Raw genomic sequence first — 20,352 nt, forward strand, 5'->3', positions numbered from 1 at the left:
AACCAGCTTTTGTTGCAATAACCATTTGTACCTGCTTTGTATAGGTTCTTCAGTTGTGACTGCATTCAACCCAGTCATCAATTTAGAGCATGAGGCCATCATTGGGGGGTTTAAATGCCTCTATTACCTCACCAAGCGAGAGCAGGCACACCACACCAATTATCCTGCTCTCCTTGAACTTGCCGAGTTGCTGGGGTGTGACTACTTCAAAAAGCTGAAGGTAAACAATGATCATGCTTGCTATGTTGTTCTTGTTCTTGTTCGTTGTTCTTGTTCTTGTTCGCAAATTATCTTCAAAATGTAATATTCCAACTATAATCAAATGTATTTTTAGATAGGGAAACAGACCACCTACCGGTCCCATGTCATCATAGATGAAATGTTGGAGATTTTGGCTAAAGTGGTCATGGAGCCAATCCTCCAAAACATCCACTCGTCCTTGGCTATTGGGCTGGAGGTGGATGAGAGCACAGACGTCTCTGTGCAGAAGCAGCTGGATATACACATCAGGTACTATTCAAATCAAAGTACACTGATTGTGTCTGAGTAATACATATATGTTGAGGATGTCTTTTTGTGCTTTTCAGATATATGGACAATGAAGGCCAGCTCCACAGCCAGTTCCTCGATCTGGTGTCAGTGCCTGACGGAAAGGCAGCTACTATAGTGGCTGCCATAAAGGATGTGCTGCACAAAAACAAGGTTCCAACCGAAAGGTTATTTGGATTGGGAACAGATGGAGCTGCTGTAATGACCGGTATGAGACACAACATGAGCAAGTGGAATTACTGTAAATGGGTTTTTATTTTTACTGCATGTTTTAGTTGCTCAGACACTGACCATGAAATGGTATCTGCATGTCTTGATTCGATTATATTTATTTTCCTGTAACAGGGCGGGTGAATGGTGTGGCCAAGCAGCTGCAGGACGACTTCCCCTGGATGCTGCCAGTGGCGTGTGCTGCCCATCGCCTCGCCCTGGCATGTAGGGATGCCTCATCTGCGGTCCCCTACATGGCTACCTTCAGGGACCACTTGCAGCAGCTCCATCTATACTTTCATAACAGCGCCAACAGAACGGCCGTTATGAAAGCTGCAGCACAGACCTTGGGCCTCACTGACTTAAAAATGAAGGTGAGATCACAGAAAAACATAATAAAATACTTTTAACTTTTAACAGTAATGTTGGCCATGATTGTGTACTTCAGATGCACTTCCTGTGTTCTGAATGTCTTCTCTCATGACGGAAATATGTTTCAGCAAGTGAAGGACACACGCTGGCTGTCCCAGCACCTGGCAGTAATGAATTTGCAGCGGAACCTCAGTGCAGTCCTGGGTGCCTTGGCTGATGAGACAGAGTACCATAAGTGCCCAATAGCCAAGGGCCTGTATGGGTTCTGTTGCACCTACCGCTTCGTTGCAGCGGTCTATCTGCAGGCGGATGTTCTGCCACATCTGACTCGGCTGTCCAAGATGTTCCAGAAAGAAAATGTCAACTTCTTGGCCATCAAAGAGCAGGTATTTCCTAAAGGCAAATCACTTTTAACATGTTGCTCTAGAACTCAATAGAACTAATCATAGCCTTACTGGAAAAAAATTAAGCCTGGCCCTTGTGTGACTACCTTTATGAGGTCCCAGTGACGATGGCGTGCCTGAGGACCATCAGAGATGCAGGAGATGCACAGCCCCCTGGCTCATTCTTGGCCAGGGGGCTGTTGGTCATGGATAGCCTGGACAGAAGGTTCCAGAACCTGGACATCATGGGGGCATTTCATGTTCTGGGACCCCAAGCAGCCAAGGAGGATGATGCCGTCAACATTGCACATCTTACCTCCCTGTCTGCAAAATTCCTGCAGCAGTCTGGAGGAAATGTACCGGTACTGCAAGAATGGCCTTCTTATAAGCAGCATGTGCTGATTGGAGCATTCAAGGTAAAATCTGAAAGTCACAATTAATAGTTCTGCAGAAAGATAATTGAGGACCCCAGAATAATGTTGTCTCACTGTGTTATGTGTTTCAGAACATGGACCAGCTCACTATGATGGGTAAACTGTCATCCCAGCACGATGAATGGGGACAGCTCTACCCATGTCTGAGTCAGCTGGCTGCCATTGCCCTCACAGTTCCCATCTCCAGTGTGAACTGTGAGAGGGACTTTTCCACAATGAATAGGGTAATTTACTAAGTAATCTAAATCTGATATTGTTTGATTTCTCTCACCTTCCCACATACCACTTATCTTATTTTTGTCATTGTTTCTATTTGCAGGTGAAGACTGACCTGAGAAACAGACTGCAGGGGGACCATCTGGCCGCCTGCATGATACTGAGCATCAACGGGCCGCCAATAACCGAGTTCCCTTATGACAGAGCCTTAGAGCTCTTCTTCAAAAAGAAAAGAAAAATAAAGTGCTCTCAGCCAGGCTGCACACTTTGCCACTAAGGCCCCCCCCCTCCAAAAAAAGCATGACCCTCCCCTGTTTTTCCACCTAAGAAAAATCCACCTCTACCAGAAAACTGCATTACTTACTTTACTCATGTACAATTATTGTGATTATGTACCTTGCTGCAATGCTAATGTTGAAAACATTAGGACACAGGAATTGCACACTACCTGACTACTTGAGAAATACCTGAACACTTTCATTTTCATCTTGTTGAACTTTGCACAGCATGTTACACTATTGATTGCACTTTAATTCTGCTGTAGTGCGACTACCATCACTTATCACTTTATTCCTTATCATTACTTAATTTACTTATTTACTTGTGATTATTGTGATGATGGTATTGTTGTGATTATGTACCTTGCTGCAAAGCTAATGTTGAAGAACCACAGCCAAAGATTTGTATTATTGTGTACTGTAAAATAAATTCAGATTCTGATTCAAGATTTTTTTGTATCATTAAAATAATAATAGTTACAACAACCATAAAGCCTCCATAATGATAACGAAAAGAAGGGGAGACGATTTTTTTATTGACAACGGAATTACATGCTGGAAAAACATGCAGACACAGACAATAAGAGACACACGGGAGAAGTACAGGAAAACATTTTATTTTTTTGGGCCATCCTCGAGTTTTGGCTGAAATTACGTCGTTGTTTTGAGCGCGCGTGCGCGTTTCATGCGCGTGCACGCGAAAAAATCGCGAGCGCGCGCGGTCAGCACTACCCGCCACCATTGTAAAAATTCCTGGAGGAAACACTGAAACCATTCACATTCCAGCTGGCTATTTGAAGAGTTGTCATACTAGATGAGAGTTGGGCTGTGTAGAAAGAGGGGCAACAGTAGGAATTACCCACTCCCTAGAAATGACCAACAGGAGTAGACCTGTGGGTCCGGTAAACAAAGACAGTACATTGTAATGACCATCAATATAGTGAGAACAAGAAGAACTATAACACCCCCCACCCATATCGCCAAAATACCCAGAAATGCCACCAAATAACGTGTGACAAGAAAAAAATAAAAAAAAATAAACAGACATATTCCCCATATCCCCAAAAAACATTAGACACCTGACGCTGAGAACGGGGGCTATAAACACAGTCACCTAGCCCGTTCCCTTAACCAAAACAGTACATAGGCAGTATTGGGTAACTATCCCATAAAAAGAAAAAACTATATTATTCTGATGCATAATTTTCTATGATAGGCTTAATAATTGCTGTATTTTCGGTCCTTTAAATCACCATCAAGTAGGCTATATTGGCCTAATGGTAATGTTAACTCAGCAACCTAATCAGGGATTTGAAACATAAGCAATTTTAACACTACCCTTTCGTATGTCCTGACATGTGGCAGTTAGTGAAATAAAAATAAATAAAAAAGGATAACTAGCCTAATTAAATAGAAATGACCAAGCGCTCAGTGGTTTAACACCAACCATCCAACCTGTACTCCTGCGTGTGCGAGAACGATCACCAAATTGCGTTCAGTCCCCAGCCTCCAATGGCTTCTGTGCGTTGAGGAAGTCCTCTGCTTCGGCATGCGAGTCGAAGACACGCTGATGGGAACCGTGGATCACTTTAAGCCTGGCCGGATAAAGGAGGAAAGATTGGAACCCTCGCCTCTTCGCGATGTCCATGGCAGTAGAGAAGAGTCGGCGCCGAGCGATGCTGTGTTGGCTGTAGTCAGCGGAGAAGCGGATGCTCCTCTCGCCGAGGTTGAGCGGTGTCAGCCGGGCAGCTTTGAGGATCCTGTCGCGGTCTGTGAATCGTAACATCTTGCAAATGAGGGTCTGTGAGCCATTGGCATTACGGGGAAGAGGGAGACGATGTGCCCTCATGACTTCTAACGTCTCTCCGCTCAAGTTGAGGAACCATTTGGGAAGATTGGAGGAGATGTATTGGACCGCGTTGGAACCCTCGTTTCCCTCAGGTATTCCCATAATGCGTATGTTGTCACGTCGGCTACGATCCTCTAAATCACCTAGCTTAGCTTCGAGGTTAGCCTTGTTATCAACTGTAGTTTCCTCAGCTTTCTCCATCTTTTTACGAAAGTTCAGTGCATTCACCGCGGAGTTTCTGCACGTCTTTTGTACAATTAGCTAGGTCGGTCTTGATTGCATCAAGTTTGCCGTTCATACCAGAGAATTGGTTTTCAATGAAAAGACGTTGGTCCTCCATAGCCTTACTCAGCATGTTCGCTAGCTCGTTTGTCTCCACTTCGTCTTGAGAAGATTCTGGGTCAGGAGAGGATGGCTTGGACTTTCTTGTGTGCGGCATTTTGAGCTATCAGTTGTTAAATAACATTTACTGTATCAGAATTATTAAATAAAAGTTTACTATGAGTAGTTTCAAAAGAAATAGGGCAGGAGCGAGCGCGCTAAGCAGCCATCTCTTCTGCAGGTCACGTGACTCTTCAAGCCGCTCTACTATTAAAGTAATTTACTATAACAATGGTTGTGGCGCATACTTACGCCAAATTTGAGTTGTTCCCTTCGGTTCACGCGAGTCCACTATCGGCGATCGTTATATAGAACACCTCTGCCACGTGACACTCCGTCCAAAACATGTGGACACACATGCGCTCAAATAAGGTATTTTACTTCACTAACTTTCTAAACATGGACATGTTTCATATGTGCTGCACATATATGCTCACATATATCTGACAACCGCAAACATTATTTTACACATGAACTACGCCAGCTAACTGTCAACAGTCTCTCCAAGTATATCCAGCTGCATCCGACACGCGCTTCACCCGGACGCATGAAGACCATATTTGGTTCGAGCGCGTGATCATACCGCGCCTGCATATTTGCATATTTGGTTCGGACTACGTCATCGCCTTACTACGGTGGCTGAGGACGATTTCAAGTATTTATGGATATGACAGATCATTCGCTTACTATGCATTTCGATATGAGATAGATGCATTTTTGTATTTCAAGTACTTATGGATATGACCGATCGTATTTATGGATATTTTGATATGAGATAGATCATTTATGAGATAGATAATTTTCGTATTTCAAGTATTTATGGATATGACAGATAATTTTCGTCCTATTCACTTAATGCTTAGTTTTTAAAACAAACCAAATTAACACATTTCCAGCAATGGATTCTACAGTTAGGCCCATATATATTTGGTCACAGACAGAATTTGTGTTATTTTAGCTGTTTACCAAAACATCTTAGTTACAGTCACACACAAGTGTGGCCATCTCAAAGGTATCACCAAATGAATGGGCATACCTAACTTAGTTGGAAAGGACACCTAAAGTGTTTTTCTACTCTGTTTGGTTCCAAAATTAAGCATGTTTTAACATTAGACACGGTGGACTGGCGGCCATCTTGAATTTGACCTCTCCCGGGCCTCTGGGGTCAAATCTGACTTCCCTCCACATCTGAAAATAAACCTTATGGTATGTACTAACTATGGTAGAAATGTCATGCTTTCTTCAAAAAGTGCACAATTATTGTGCTAAGCCGCTCTACTATTTTTTTTTTGTAATCAATTATTTATTGCAAAACAGTACACATGAAAAACTCACATTATTACACCAAACAAAATAAGTGTCTGCCCTGATTTTTTTTCTCTCCCTATCTTACACCCCCCCCCCACTATAAACACATGAGTAACCCCCCCCCCCCCCCCCCACGATAACATCCCTTCCACCCCCCCCCCCATAGTTCTTCATTACACTATATTTGGTATATCATACAATCATAATAATACAACAATTACAGGTTAACTTCACATACAACACAGCCTACAAACACAGTCACTCCATCAACTCTTTTATCTTATGTATTGCAGAGGTCCATGTTTGAATTGTCCTTTCTTTAGCTCCATGTATTCTGGCTATAGATTGTTCCATGTATAGTATGTCCAGGAAAGACAGCAGCCATTGTTTACGTGTAAGAGTATGTGGAGGATTCCATCGTAATGCTAACATCTTTTTGGCTGCGGTAAGACCAGCAAATAAAACACGAAACATGGAAGCTGACAGATCCAATGATGAAGTATCATTCAAGATCAAAAATCTCGGACAACAAGGTATATGGATCCCCAATAGGTTAGATAAAGTGGAAGATATTAGTTTCCAAAATGCCGCCACCCAAGGACATTCCCAGTACATGTGTAAAAAGGAGCCCACATGACCGAGTGAACACAGATCACAAATTGAGGAGGGTATGATTTTCATGAGGTGGCGTCTTCTCGGAGTGAGGTATAACCTGTGTAAGAAGTTAAAGTGAATAAGCTTATGATTAGGATTTTTAGATGTGATATCCAGATTGTCCCAAACAGTCATCCAATCAATATCCCCATCAGAAAAATCAAGGTCTCTCTCCCATACCTGGTGAACAGCAAGAGGTTTACAGGAAGCTTCTAGTAAATGAGTGTATAATTTAGAGACTAAACCCCTTGTCTGTACTCCCACATCTAACATCGTGTGAAGCTCATGGGTATATAGAGATTGTCCCCAGGGAACACCATATGCACGCATGGAAGATCTAAGTTGCAGGTAAAGAAAAAATGAGAACTTTTCCAGTTAGAAGAGCGAAATTGTGGAAGATAGGAGTATGGGTGTGCCACTTTAACTGAGAGTGAGTTGCCTTCTCGACAGCCAGCCATACTGATAAAAGAGAGGACATTATAGGGCCCAGCTTAGATTTGGGTAGATAGACCTGAGTACACTAAGTCCTGTAAGCGGTGAGGGGAAGCCAAATGTCCCTCTATCGCTCGCCATGAAACCGATGCATTACAATCTAACCAGGTTGATAAAGGGCGCAGCACATACGCCCAAAAATACATTTTAAAATTGGGGACAGCTAGACCTCCATCCTGTCTGCTGCGCTGTAGAGTGGATAGTTTTAAGCGAGGGCACTTGCCTTTCCAAATAAATGTTGATATAAGACTATGGATCTTGTCCAAGTAACTCTTGGGAGGTGAGATTGGCAACATATTGGAATAAAAATGTACCCTGGGAAGAACATCCATTTTGACAATGGAGACACGTGCTTGTAGGGAGTGTGGATGAAGTGACCATCTATTCATGTCTGCCTCCACTCTGCTTAAGATGCCTTGGAAGTTTTTGGTTACAACTGAATACAGAGAGGGAAAGATATCTACCCCGAGGTATTTAAAAGACTTAACGACTGGAATGTGAGATGGTAGGGTAGATGGATCAAGAGAAGTACTGAGAGACATTAACACTCGGACCGCCACGGGATCGCCATTCATTCCACCGCAATCAGGTGTGAAACAGCACCAGCAGATTTTAACATGGAGAAGAGTGTACTGTTGGACAAGGATCGCTGGAGGGCGATGTCACACAGGGCCGTCTGCCAGGCTCCGACGCCTTTTTCCCAGAATGCATTTCGCACCGGCGAGCAGACGGCGATTTGAATCCTCCATTTAAAAAATAAAATAAAAAAAAGTTGTAATTTTGCCTTTACAAGGGTTAACTTGTCATTTTATGAAGTTTTAATATGTTTTCAGGTGAGAAAGTACCAATATATATTCCCAAAATGTGTCCAGTTTATCAAAATAACCCGTTTATATATCTCCTCTGACGATTTTTCTGTCTGAGTTCGCTAGCATGCGTTCGTAAATTCGCCCTGGAAATCTGGTCAGCACCCATGGAATGCCTCTTGTCCAATCAAATTACCTGGTCCCTTTATGACGTTGAACCCGGTGTGCGCTCCGGCGCTCTCATAGCGAATTTACGAACGCACCCTGCGGTTTCACTTTCATTCATAAAATTCCCCCCGTCTGTGTTGAAGCACTTCTACTGACTATAGCGTCTTACATAGCTGTAAATAGTGTTATTTTATTTATTATTACCAAGGCTACAGAAACATGTTCACACAATGACAAACAATGGCAATCTAATGTTCGAAAACTATTATTATCAATATATTGATACATCTTCTCCTTTCTTTCCTGTCTGTCTTCACTATAGGCCTATCTGTCCAAAAATTAAAGTTGAAACAAACTAAATAATTACACTCTGTAATTGGCTACTACAATGTTGCCAAAATCAACGATCTAATGTTCGAAAACTCTACAAATATTAATCTGTAGGCTACAACCGTCTTGCCTGTTGTCTATTACAGTTTTTCTCAATTGCTTTGGTGCATTTCTCTGATCAGAATTGAAATTCTCATAACTGTTAGTTCAACCTCCACAACATTTAGTCATTTGTGCACATCATAGTAGCAGTTTCTCATTCCTTCAAACAAATTGCAAATGCTTTTGGACATGCATCAATTGCTGTCATACAATTCTCTTCTGTTTTATAACATTATCTTTGCTTATGTCATGTCAGTCAAAATGAACTATACTTTTGGATGCTGAATAGTCATTCCCTATAAAACTAATAGTCCTCATTTCACTGCTTGAGTCATTACATCCAAAAATGTTGAACAAGTTGTCAAAATCTGTCAAGCAAATTGTATACATTTCTTTATCATTTTTCCTGAAAATTGAAACAATTGAAACAAATTGAACAATTTCTCTCAGGTGAACCTCAGCTTTCACTGATGAGGAGGAGTGTGTGAAGCATTCATTGTAACCAATGATAAGCCACTTCTCCACAGTCACTCAGAGCTGAATCCCATAAACCCTCAATTGGCAAGCATATATGAACCGAGCAGGACATAGTGTGTACCATTTCAACAATACTGTGACACAGAAATGGAAGGTCAGCATCGTGGAAGAGGGGCGAGGATGCGGGGAGGAAGGGGAAGGGGAAGGGGAAGGGGAAGGGGACAAAACAGGGGAAGAGGAAGAAGAGGCCAAGTACATTGGCAGATTTCAGATGAAATTAGGGCTACAATTGTGGACCATGTAGTCAATCACGGCCTCACAATGGCTGAGGCTGGTCGAAGGGTGCAGCCAAATGTTGGGAGAACCACTGTGAATTCAATTATTCAAACATTTCGTCGGGAGAACAGGTGTGTATATTGGACAGTAATTCAGCACTAAACTATCTGCACTGCACTACTGTCATTGTGTCATACATGAAGCTTACAGTGGGACAAGAACTTGTCGTCACTTTTTACATTTTACATTTAGATTTACAGATTTACTGCAGCACAGATTTACTGTATTGTAGTGTAAAGTAGTGTTACAGTAAATATTTGCAATATTTACAGTATGGTACTGTACTGCAGCATTTTACAAGTGGGAAGCACAGTTATTGTACACTACAGTAATATGGGTTAAAGCAGTATATCTCATGTTTACTGTACATTACTCTAATTTTACTCTGCACCACATAGGATTGCAAGACAACCTCACAGAGGTGGAAGAGGGCCCATTTTTACTCCGCAACAAGAGGAAGCCATTTGTGCAATGGTGATTGCAAACAATGCCATAAGGTTGAGAGAGATCCAGAGCGCTGTTATAGAGGATGACAATATCTTTGGCAATATTGAATCCGTTTCAATCTCTACAATTGACAGAGTGCTTAGGAGAAATGAAATGCGCATGAAACAACTGTATAATGTGCCATCAGCATGTTAAATGTGCAACAAGAGGAGAAAAAACACTGGACAAGGTATACACCAACATCAAACGTGCTTACAAGGCTAGTCCGCTAGCTCATCTAGGCATGTCTGACCATGTGTCAATCCTCCTGATCCCAGCATACACTACCATGGGTAAAAGTGCTCCCATCACCACTAAGACTGTCAGAACCTGGCCAGAAGGGTCCGCTCCACTGCAGATCTGCCTAAATGACACCCCATGGCAGGAATATGAGCATGAGGACCTGGAACAGTACACGTCGTCGGTTCTGAACCACATAGTGAACTGCACCAACTCAGTCACCGTGGACAAACGGGTCCGGGTCTACCCCAACACGAAGCCATGGATGACTGGGAAGGTCCAAAAACGGATCAACGAGAGGGACAACGCCTTCTTCGCAGGGAAGAGCACACCGCTGTACAGCACCACCAGGGCTAACCTAAAGCGCGGAATCAAAGCGGCCAAGGCAGACCACAGAGAGAAGATTGAGGAATGCTTCCTGAGCAACGACTCCAGGCGGATGTGGCAGGGGGTTCAGCACATGACAAACTTCAGAGCCAACAGGCTCACAGCCGCAGAGGACGACCCCCTGCTGGCGGGAAAGCTGAACACCTTCTACGCCCGGTTCGACGAGGGGCGAACGGAGGTAACCGCAACACAAACACCACTCTCTCCAGCTCTTTCTGGTACCCCAACAATTATTTGGGGCTCTTAGTCTCCAACTGGTTGGCCATCCCTGGAGCCTCATTTATAAAAAGGTACTTGAACGTCATCTTTGACTTTCACGTAAGCACATTTTTCTAAACGGACATAAGCATTATATATAAAACGAGCTGCGCTTGTTTAACATAGCGTATGTACCAAATATACTTTAAATTGAACGCAGGTGAATAGCGGCTCACAGAAAAGCGGCTGAATTAAGCCAAGTGCTAAAATATAGGGTAGGCGTTCGTCTGGAAGCGGGAGAGGGCAGAGAAGGGTGATTTAACGTTTGATTACTAACCAGGCAAATGCTTGTACTCAAGTTGTAAAAGAAAATCATTTCTTAACTCATTTTCTGTTAATTTTATTACGAGCCACATTCACTTCGCATGAATTACAGTATAGGCAGTGCGGCTCACATGCCTGTAATAACTCTGCATAACCAGTAGGTAATACCCGACGTAGAACTACGGTCGTTTCCAGAGCAGTGGTATGGTTACTCTCCTGTGTGTGTTCTCTGATGCATCTTCAGGCTTCCTCCTTCACTAAAACTCTTCCCACACTGGGAGCAGTGGTATGGTTTCTCTCCTGTGTGTGTTCTCTGATGCCTCTTTAGGTGTCCTGCTTGATTGAAACTCTTATCACATTGGGAGCAGTGGTATGGTTTCTCTCCTGTGTGTATTCTCTGATGCATCTCTAGATTTCCTGCTTGATTGAAACTCTTATCACATTGGGAGCAGTGGTATGGTTTCTCTCCTGTGTGTATTCTCTGATGAATCTTTAGATGTCCTCCCTCACTAAAACTCTTCCCACATTGGGAGCAGTGGTATGGTTTCTCTCCCGTATGTGTTCTCTGATGTATCTTTAGATTTCTTGCTGTATTGAACATCTTCCCACACGGAGAGCAGTGGTATGGTTTCTCTCCGGTGTGTATTCTCTGGTGAATCTTCAGACTTCCTGATTGATTGAACCTCTTCCCGCATTGGGAGCAGTGGTATGGTTTCTCTCCTGTGTGTGTTCTCTGATGATTCTTAAGATCTTCTGCTTTACTGAAACTCTTCCCACACTGGGAGCAGTGGTATGGTTTCTCTCCTGTGTGTGTTCTCTGATGAATCTTAAGATGTCCTGCTTGATTGAAACTCTTATCACATTGGGAGCAGTGGTATGGTTTCTCTCCTGTGTGTGTTCTCTGATGATTCTTAAGATGTTCTGCTTTACTGAAACTCTTCCCACACTGGGAGCAGTGGTATGGTTTCTCTCCTGTGTGTGTTCTCTGATGAATCTTAAGATGTCCTGCTTGATTGAAACTCTTATCACATTGGGAGCAGTGGTATGGTTTCTCTCCTGTGTGTATTCTCTGATGAATCTTTAGATGTCCTCCTTTACTAAAACTCTTCCCACACAGTGGGCAGCGGTAGGTCTTCTCTCCGGCGTAAGTCTGTGGGTGTGTTTTAAGGTGATTCTTCCGCCTCGAGCTCCTGTGTTGTTGATGGTTTCCTGGTGTGGTGGAGCTGGGCTCGCTGTCTGAACCTGGGTTGGAGCTCTGCTGGTCTGTAAGAATAGGAACATATACAGGGTTACATAGGCAAGTTTATTTGTATAGCACATTTTATACAACAAGGGCAATTCAAAGTGCTTTACATATAGCATTAGGATATTAAGAAAGATTTTTTTTTATAGAAATTAAATATCAACATTTAACAAGATAATAGGCAATGAATACAAATATATGAATTAAAGTGTTCTCTATCTAAGTATGTCTCTCAGAGAGATAAACCTCTGCACCTCCTACAAGCATCGTACCACCATACAGGATTACGGTCAGATTATCACGGGAGTGGCTGCACATATGATGCAGAAGAGGTTGATTATCATTATTAAAAAATAATAGTCATAAATATGCTAATATGTGAAAATTGATATACATTATATACTGTATCATAAATACACTTTATACACATTATATACTGCATCATAAATAAAATTGTATTTGTTCCATGAAAATCCGTTGAGGATTACAGACATAATCAAATGTAGGCTACTGCAAGTACATTGCTGCGATAGCTATAGCGAGACCTACTGTACAGTTTATCATTCATAACTGTCTGTACATAGACATATAATATCCTATCACTACTGCGTATGTAACTTGGGTAAACCCTGTTATAGAAATAGCTTTATACTAGGTAGATTTTAAAAATGTAAGGATACTGGGTGGTAGAACGTACTTATATCGGAAAAGTCATGAAAGGAGGGTCCTGAAATTTTATTGACTTTAAAGGTAGAATTTATTTTTACTCGCTAGGTCAAATGACCCCATCCGTGGCTGTTCTAGTGTTAATGACCCCATGGCTGTTATAGTGTTAATGACCCCACCCCAGGGTTTCCGTTAGAAAAATTTGCCGTCGGACATTGTGTCCGGGAAGATTCCGATTTACCGGACAAACGTGAATTATTCCGGTCATCATAATAAAATATAATATAGCTGTTTGTCGCGGTGATTACTGTTGTGTAGCGGCCTATATATGCCATTTAATGTCTATTTCTCATCCGATACGATTAGATGCGAGCTATATAATATATAATAATATAACATGATTTGACGCATGCGCGCTATGCCATTATGTCCAGCGCTGAACGGGCGCCTCACTGGGAACTGAACAGACAGCATCGATCAATGAACGGACTCCACATTACGTTAACTGAAGTTTGTTAAATTGTTTGGGATTAATGTGAGTTTTCTATTTTCTCTTTCCAGTTTTACCCTTTTTTTTTAATCAATAAAACAACGTCATTTCTATAACCAGGTCTCGCTGGTTGGGAAGGCATTTCGTTTAGCTCGGGAGTATGACAATGAGGAGAACATAACTGTTTATTGAGAAACAATTGATAGGCAGTCTGGGGATACGTATATAAAGAAATACCACAATGTCTAGATGTATAACATTTTATTGAACAGTAACAGTGCAAGCATGTAGGCTTCTGGCGTGACACGGCTAGCCTAATTTCCGTTCATATGCCTTTTATCAGATAAAATAAAATAGAATAAAACTCTTTGAAAATAAATAGGCTTTAAATTAACTTGCAATGCGTATGTATAGGCTAATTTCTGTTCGATGTTACAGCCTAGGCCAATCGCCTATGCCTTTTCTCAGATAGATAGGGGATAGCCTTAAATAAAATAGCCTAGAGTAAAAACTCTGAAAATAACAATGGCTGCTCATATAATTCAGCTACTTATTAGGCCTACGTCGCTTTTTGGCAGCATTGAAGCGTGCAGCTGCGGACTTGAAATCAAAGCTGCAAAGTGTCTCTCCGCAACTTGCAATGCGCATTAGCCGTGTGACCTTGCCCTCCCCAAGGCGACTTCGGTCCGCAGTTTTAATTCGGTTCTGCAGAGAGAATCCTCTCTCTGCAGGCACACTGGAGACGGGAATCAAGCAGGCTATCTTGGCCAGTGTGGCCCACTCTGGGTAAATTTCGCTGAAGTCTCGGATGAGGACTTTGCAGGCTGTTGAGAAACGCAAGCCCCCATAACCACGAAGCGCTGTCATGACACCGATGGCATCTCGTTGCACGTTAGTTGCTCCTCTCGTGAATCCATTATTCCTCCCCGATGTTTCGCACGGTGAGCAGAACATTTTTCCGGCTTCCTCATCTAAACGCAGCCAGGGGAAACGTTTTTTTCCATTCAACTCTGAATCCACGAGACTTCTTGGCTGGAGGAGCCACGACGGCTTACTTTGTTTTGCCATCTTTCCATTAATTTAATCGCTCGCTATGGTGCACTTTGAGCTGCAACGTTTGCGTATTATTATGGTGGACGGGTTGGCAGGGTTGCCAGATAGGCATGGGTTACCGCCGAATGGGCTACTGGGTTTAAGCGGTAATAGACTGGTTAGGCTGTAATCCCATCTGGCATCAATCCCATGTGGCACCTGTGCGCTGTTTCGCATAGGCCGGCCTACACATTAGGAGTCATCATCATGCCGGTGTCAAATCATATCATAATAAAAGAAATACATAGCCTATATATTCGTCTTTTTTAAAATAGAAGGAATCAGAATGTGAACTTTAGCGAATTGTATTCAAAGGGAATTATTTTCACCGGACAATATGTCCGACGACTTTTCAATTTGTCGGACTTCAACAAATGTTACCGGACAAAGACCGGTAATTACCGGTTAACGGAAACCCAGCCCCACCCATGGCCGTTCTAGTGTTAATGACCCCACCTATGGCTGTTCTAGTGTTAATGACCCCACCCTTGGCTGTTCTAGTGTTAATGATCCAACCCATGGCTGTTCTAGTGTTAATGACCCCACCCGTGGCTGTTCTAGTGTTAATGACCCCACCCATGGCTATTCTAGTGTTAATGACCCCACCCATGGCTGTTCGGGTGTTAATAATCTCGTTCAAAGCTCTGAATAATTGTGTGACAGTAGAGTGCAGTAGAGAGCAGTAGAGGGCAGTAGAGAGCAGTAGAGAGCAGTAGAGGGCAGTAGAAAGCAGTAGAGTGCAGTAGAGAGCAGTAGAGGGCAGTAGAGAGCAGTAGAGAACAGCAGGGGGCAGTAGAGAGCAGTAGGGGGCAGTAGACGACAGTAGAGAGCAGTAGGGGGCAGTAGAGAGCAGTAGAGTGCAGTAGAGAGCAGTAGAGTGCAGTAGAGAACAGCAGGGGGCAGTAGAGAGCAGTAGGGGGCAGTAGAGAGCAGTAGAGGGCAGTAGGGGGCAGTAGAGGACAGTAGAGAGCAGTAGAGGGCAGTAGAGAACAGCAGGGGGCAGTAGAAAGCAGTAGGGGGCAGTAGAGAGCAGTAGGGGGCAGTAGAGAGCAGTAGAGAGCAGTAGAGGGCAGTAGAGAACAGCAGGGGGCAGTAGAGAGCAGTAGGGGGCAGTAGAGGACAGTAGAGGGCAGTAGAGAGCAGTCGAGAGCAGTAGAGAGCAGTAGAGAGCAGTAGAGGGCAGTAGAGGGCAGTAGAGAGCAGTAGAGAGCAGTAGAGTGCAGTTGCTATTCCTAAAATTTATTTTCTATCATATTTCTCTCTTGTCTGTTTTTATTATGTTTTGTTCCCCAATTTTGTAAACTGTTTCACTTACTTTAGACAAATGTAGTAAGTCACTTTGGATAAAAGTGTTTACATGTGGCTGTCCTGTAGTCCAGGACTGGGTTCGATTGGGGATAACGGTGTTTACATGTGGCTGTCCTGTTGTCCAGGACTGGGTTAGATTGGGGAACTAGCCCTGATATATCAACCCCACACAGCGGGAGAGAGCAGGACTGTCAGACGATTAGGGTTGGGTACCGAAAATCGGTACCGGTAGGTACCGGTTACTTTACATTCGGTATGTACCCGTACCGAATCGCAAAGGAGATTTCGGTGCCTCATTTCGGTACTTTTCTATCTCGCCGGTGTCAACTGGTGACTCGTGACGTCACATCGCCTGTTAAATTTCCACTCAGTTAAAGCAGCGAGTACGGAAGGATAACGAGAAGGTTGCTAATAGCAACTTCCGCTAGCGGGTTGGCGTAACGCGACGCTCGACTTATGGGTGCGTTCCGTAAATTTGTTCTGGAATTCTGATCACCACTCGTGGAATGCCTTCTGTCCAATCAAATGACTTGCTCCCCTTATGACGTCGGGCCTAGTGTGCGCTGCGACGCTCTCAGAGCGAGTTTACGAACGCAAGCCTTTGATTGGACAGTGCACTCCAGGATTCGACGCGTCTGTTGATGACGTTGTGCGGATGTGTGGCTGCGTCTCTGCGAGGTGGACAATATGATCGGGGATCTCTTGATATTCGGGTACTGTCCTTATCTTACTACTGTGTCTGAAAAATCAATCGTCATGTATCATGGACCAGAGAGGGGGAGGGGAGTTGTAGTAGCTGAGCGGCAACATAGTTTGGATTTTGACGAGGTGGAGGGCTCCAGTTCATCAGAGTTATATTTCCTCTTGGTCTTCTTGGTTCTGGGGGCTATGCAGGCCTCTTCACTAGATCCCTTTTCTAAGAATATTCTGATGTCCTTGAGGGGCTGCCGAACAAGTGTGTACTGTACTCGTATTCGACAACAGTACCAACGATAGGCACCCCCAGCTTAATGGAGTCCCCAAGGCTCAGGAGTTTTATTTTCATTTATTTTAATTTGAGTGTATATTTAACTAATATATATTGTGCCTCAGCAATAAAAAAGTGAAAAGCTGTTTAATGTTGTCGACCGTGTTATTATTATATATACAGTATATGTCATTTTAAAAAATCAAAAGTACCGAAGTAAGAACCGTTTTGGTACCGGTACCGTTTTTAAAGTATCGGTTAGGTACCGGTACCGGATAAAACCCAAACGGTACCCAACCCTACAGACGATGCAGGTACTGACCGACTTACACTGCACTGGCAGCATTGGTTTTACAACAGTGCAATGACACTCACCAATAACAAAGACTTACCATCCATCTCACTGTCTTTCATCTCCACTCTTCCTCTGTCCTCTTGATTCACCATCACTCCCTCCTCCCTCCTTTGGTCTCCTCCATCCTCTTCTTTCACCATCACACCATTCTCCTCTACATCCTCTTCCTCCAGCTTCACTGCCACCATCTCTGGACCCCACTGTGGGCTTTTCAGGGCTGGAGAACCACAGCCAGATCTGGGGGACTCGGTGCATTCTGGTTCATACATGGTTACCATGGTTACATGAGCTGAAGAGGACCTGCGGCTGGAAACACTGGAGGCAGAAACAACGCAGGGTCGTTTAGACATGACAGACAAACAGTTCACTGAACTCCCATCTAGACTGACAGGACACGTCCTGCAAATGCAATAATAATATTACTGATTGCATTTGCTGTAATTTAAGGGTCTGGAAAGTAAACATTAAATGGTTCCAATTGTATTTTGTGTCCAGGAAAAATGTTAACACATGATAAACTACGAAAATAATCTTCTAGTTAGGCTCTACTTCCTGGTCAGACAGTTCTGAGGCTGTGTGGGCGTGGCCTTTGCACGCTTGACTGGCAGCTCCCTTCCAAGCCAGCTTGCTGCCTTATCATACATGACATTCATCTGTTAGACGTGCTTATAGTTCTGCCCTTTAACTACCAACTGTTTAATTACCAACTGCCCTTTAACTACCTACTGTTTAATTACCTACTGTTCAATTACCAACTGCCCTTTAATTACCTACTGTTTAATTACCAATTGCCATTTCATGTGTTAGGGTTAGCAGCATGTGTTAGCGTTAGCAGCATGTGTTAGGGGTTAGCAGCACGTGTTAGCGTTAGCCGCATGTGTGACTTACTGATCAGTTGTAGCACAACGGTGTTGGTCTGGTCTTCTAATTCGCTGCTGTATTTTCACAATATCCGCCGTGTTTAGTTTCTTCCCACACTGGACGTAGCACTGGCGCATGTCCTCATGACCACAACTATGTTTCCTTTGCTCAGAGGTTTGCCCTGCCGCTGTCCTTCTCTGCTGCTCCTGTAATCCAATCACTGAGCTGCTCTTGTGACCACCTGACTCAGGATGTGATTGGTCAGCTCTAGCGCGGCCTGTGGTTGGCCTTTGCTGAGAGGAATTCCTACCATAGCACTCTTCGATCTTGACCTCCTGACCTCCAGTCTTGACCTCTGAACTGCCGTTACTGTCACTATCCATGTCATTACTGTCATTCGCTGCTTCAGAGAGGTGACACCCTGAAGCAGATCTGCTGAGCATCTCATCTTTGGCCTTTTGGTTTTTGATAAAGTCCCGTAGAAACCTGTCCCACGGTGTGTCGTACTCTTCTTTAATGTTGGGAGAGTGATGGTCCCTGTGGGTGGGAGGTGGTGGTGGCTGGAGCCTAATAAGATTATCCTTCCGGTGGTTCTGTCCTTCTGCCTCTGCATCAGGGGACCGAAGGTGTGTCCTCTGGCCCTCTGACACTGAGTAAGCAGAAGCCTCCATCTCTCTGCCCAGATGGACAGTTCACAGTGCAGGGAATCCTACCAACACAGATGATCAAAATATTAAAACAGAGTGACGAAATTTAATCAAAACATTGAACATTTATTTTTCCAGAATTGGAAAACAGTAGCCAAGCTACAGTTAGATCCATTTGGACTCTTTGACAGAACTGTTGTTATTTTAGTTGTTTACCAAAACAAATTCAAGTTATAGTCATAGAATGAATATGGCCTTAAAGTGCAGACTGTCAAACACCCTCTTTAATTTGAGGGTATCCAGATCCAAGTTGGAGGAATGGTTTAGATGTTACAGCTCTTTAATACGTGGCACCCTCCTTTTCAAGGGACCAAAAGCAACTGGCCCAATGACGTGACGTGATGTCCAAACCCCTTTATGAAGGGAAAATAAGGAAAATGTTTATAAAAAAAACATTTATTTAATCTATTAATCTCTGTTTATTAAACGATATGAAAATGTATTGAGGGTGTAGCATAGCCTAGTGTTACTGACATGCTGGACATACCCTCACTGCCTTAAGGCCGATTTAAACTTATGCGTAAAATCGACGGCGAAGCTTGCGTTGGCCTGCGTGGCCTTGCGTTGCCTACGGAGAGGGTTGACGCGCACATCTCCAAAAATGTAAGTACGCGTCAGTTTCTACGCAACCGTAAGCTCTGTGATTGGTCCGCTTGGTAGCACATGATTCCGACAAGATTCCGACTCTCTCGTCGGCCAAAATGCGGAAGCCATGACAGAAATATCATTTACTTTTTCTGTAATTACTTATTAATAAAGATTTGAAAAATTATGATAACCATCGTATTATCTTTTAATGTCATTTCAATGCATCATAGAACTTTTATTTACAACATTAAAAAAAATCGCTATTATGCCGCTTTGAGTAGAGCGCCCTATGGAAGAGTCAGGCACAACCCGGAGGCACCCTTTGCGGGTCAATAACTGTGGTTTACCGTGGGTTAGGATAACAATTCAAACGTGTCTGGATAGGGGAGAGGACAGGGAATCTGAAACAATTTGAATGGTGTCGATACGACACTCCTATCACGATCGACACAGCTAGGAGCGAATTCCTGGGAAGAACTTGTCTCCCCCCCCGCTGTCAACGGGAGTTTCATCCACCAGGAAGCGGTGGTGCGCGCAGCAGCGGGGGGGACCCGTCACTTACGGACGAATATCTTCACGTCACAATGGGTTAGAATTCAAAACTAAAATTCTCCATGACCAGAATAGCATGCTGAACACACTGAACTTTGAATGGAGTCTTAGTCATGTACCGTTAACGAGATAGAATAAGAAAAGCATATTTTTCTATGCCGCTATGAGTACACCGACCAACGCGACGCGGTCTGCGTAGAACGTAGAACTAGAACTTGGAACTATAAACTTGGAGACCCCTTACGTAGGCTACGGCGTAGACGTGCGTAAATTCGACGCAGAAGCTTAAATCGGCCTTTACAAAGGTCAAGAGCTATTAGACTCTTTACTCAGAACATGTCATACCGGATAACTGGCATGGTGGAATGTTAGAAATGAAATAAAACCTAAAACCTCTCTAACCCTAACCCATATATTTAAATATAACAAACAATATGACGTCGTAATAATATGATTGTTATGCTCTGAAGCATTCTGTCCTAAACTGGCAGTCAGCCAATGTCATCCGGGATAACAAGCAGTCTGGAGCAATTTGATGACATG

The 20,352-nt window shown here is 43.4% G+C and overlaps 1 protein-coding gene across 1 annotated transcript; it reads right to left on the minus strand.

Moving 5' to 3' along the window:
• Positions 1-3,937: 3,937 nt before the first annotated feature.
• LOC308169015 (uncharacterized protein) lies at positions 3,938-18,200 on the minus strand (the record flags this gene model as incomplete). Its single annotated transcript, XM_080543651.1, has 4 exons — positions 17,990-18,200; positions 17,139-17,416; positions 11,911-12,243; positions 3,938-4,212 (listed from the first exon to the last, which is right to left on the minus strand). Exons 1-4 carry the CDS (start codon positions 18,097-18,099, stop codon positions 3,938-3,940), a joined length of 996 nt encoding a protein of 331 aa, XP_080399777.1. The 5' UTR covers positions 18,100-18,200.
• Between the last annotated feature and the right edge of the window lie 2,152 nt (positions 18,201-20,352).

The sequence above is a fragment of the Nansenia antarctica genome (genome assembly GCF_963989245.1).
Source record: "Nansenia antarctica genome assembly, chromosome: 12".
Lineage (NCBI taxonomy): Eukaryota > Metazoa > Chordata > Actinopteri > Argentiniformes > Microstomatidae > Nansenia > Nansenia antarctica.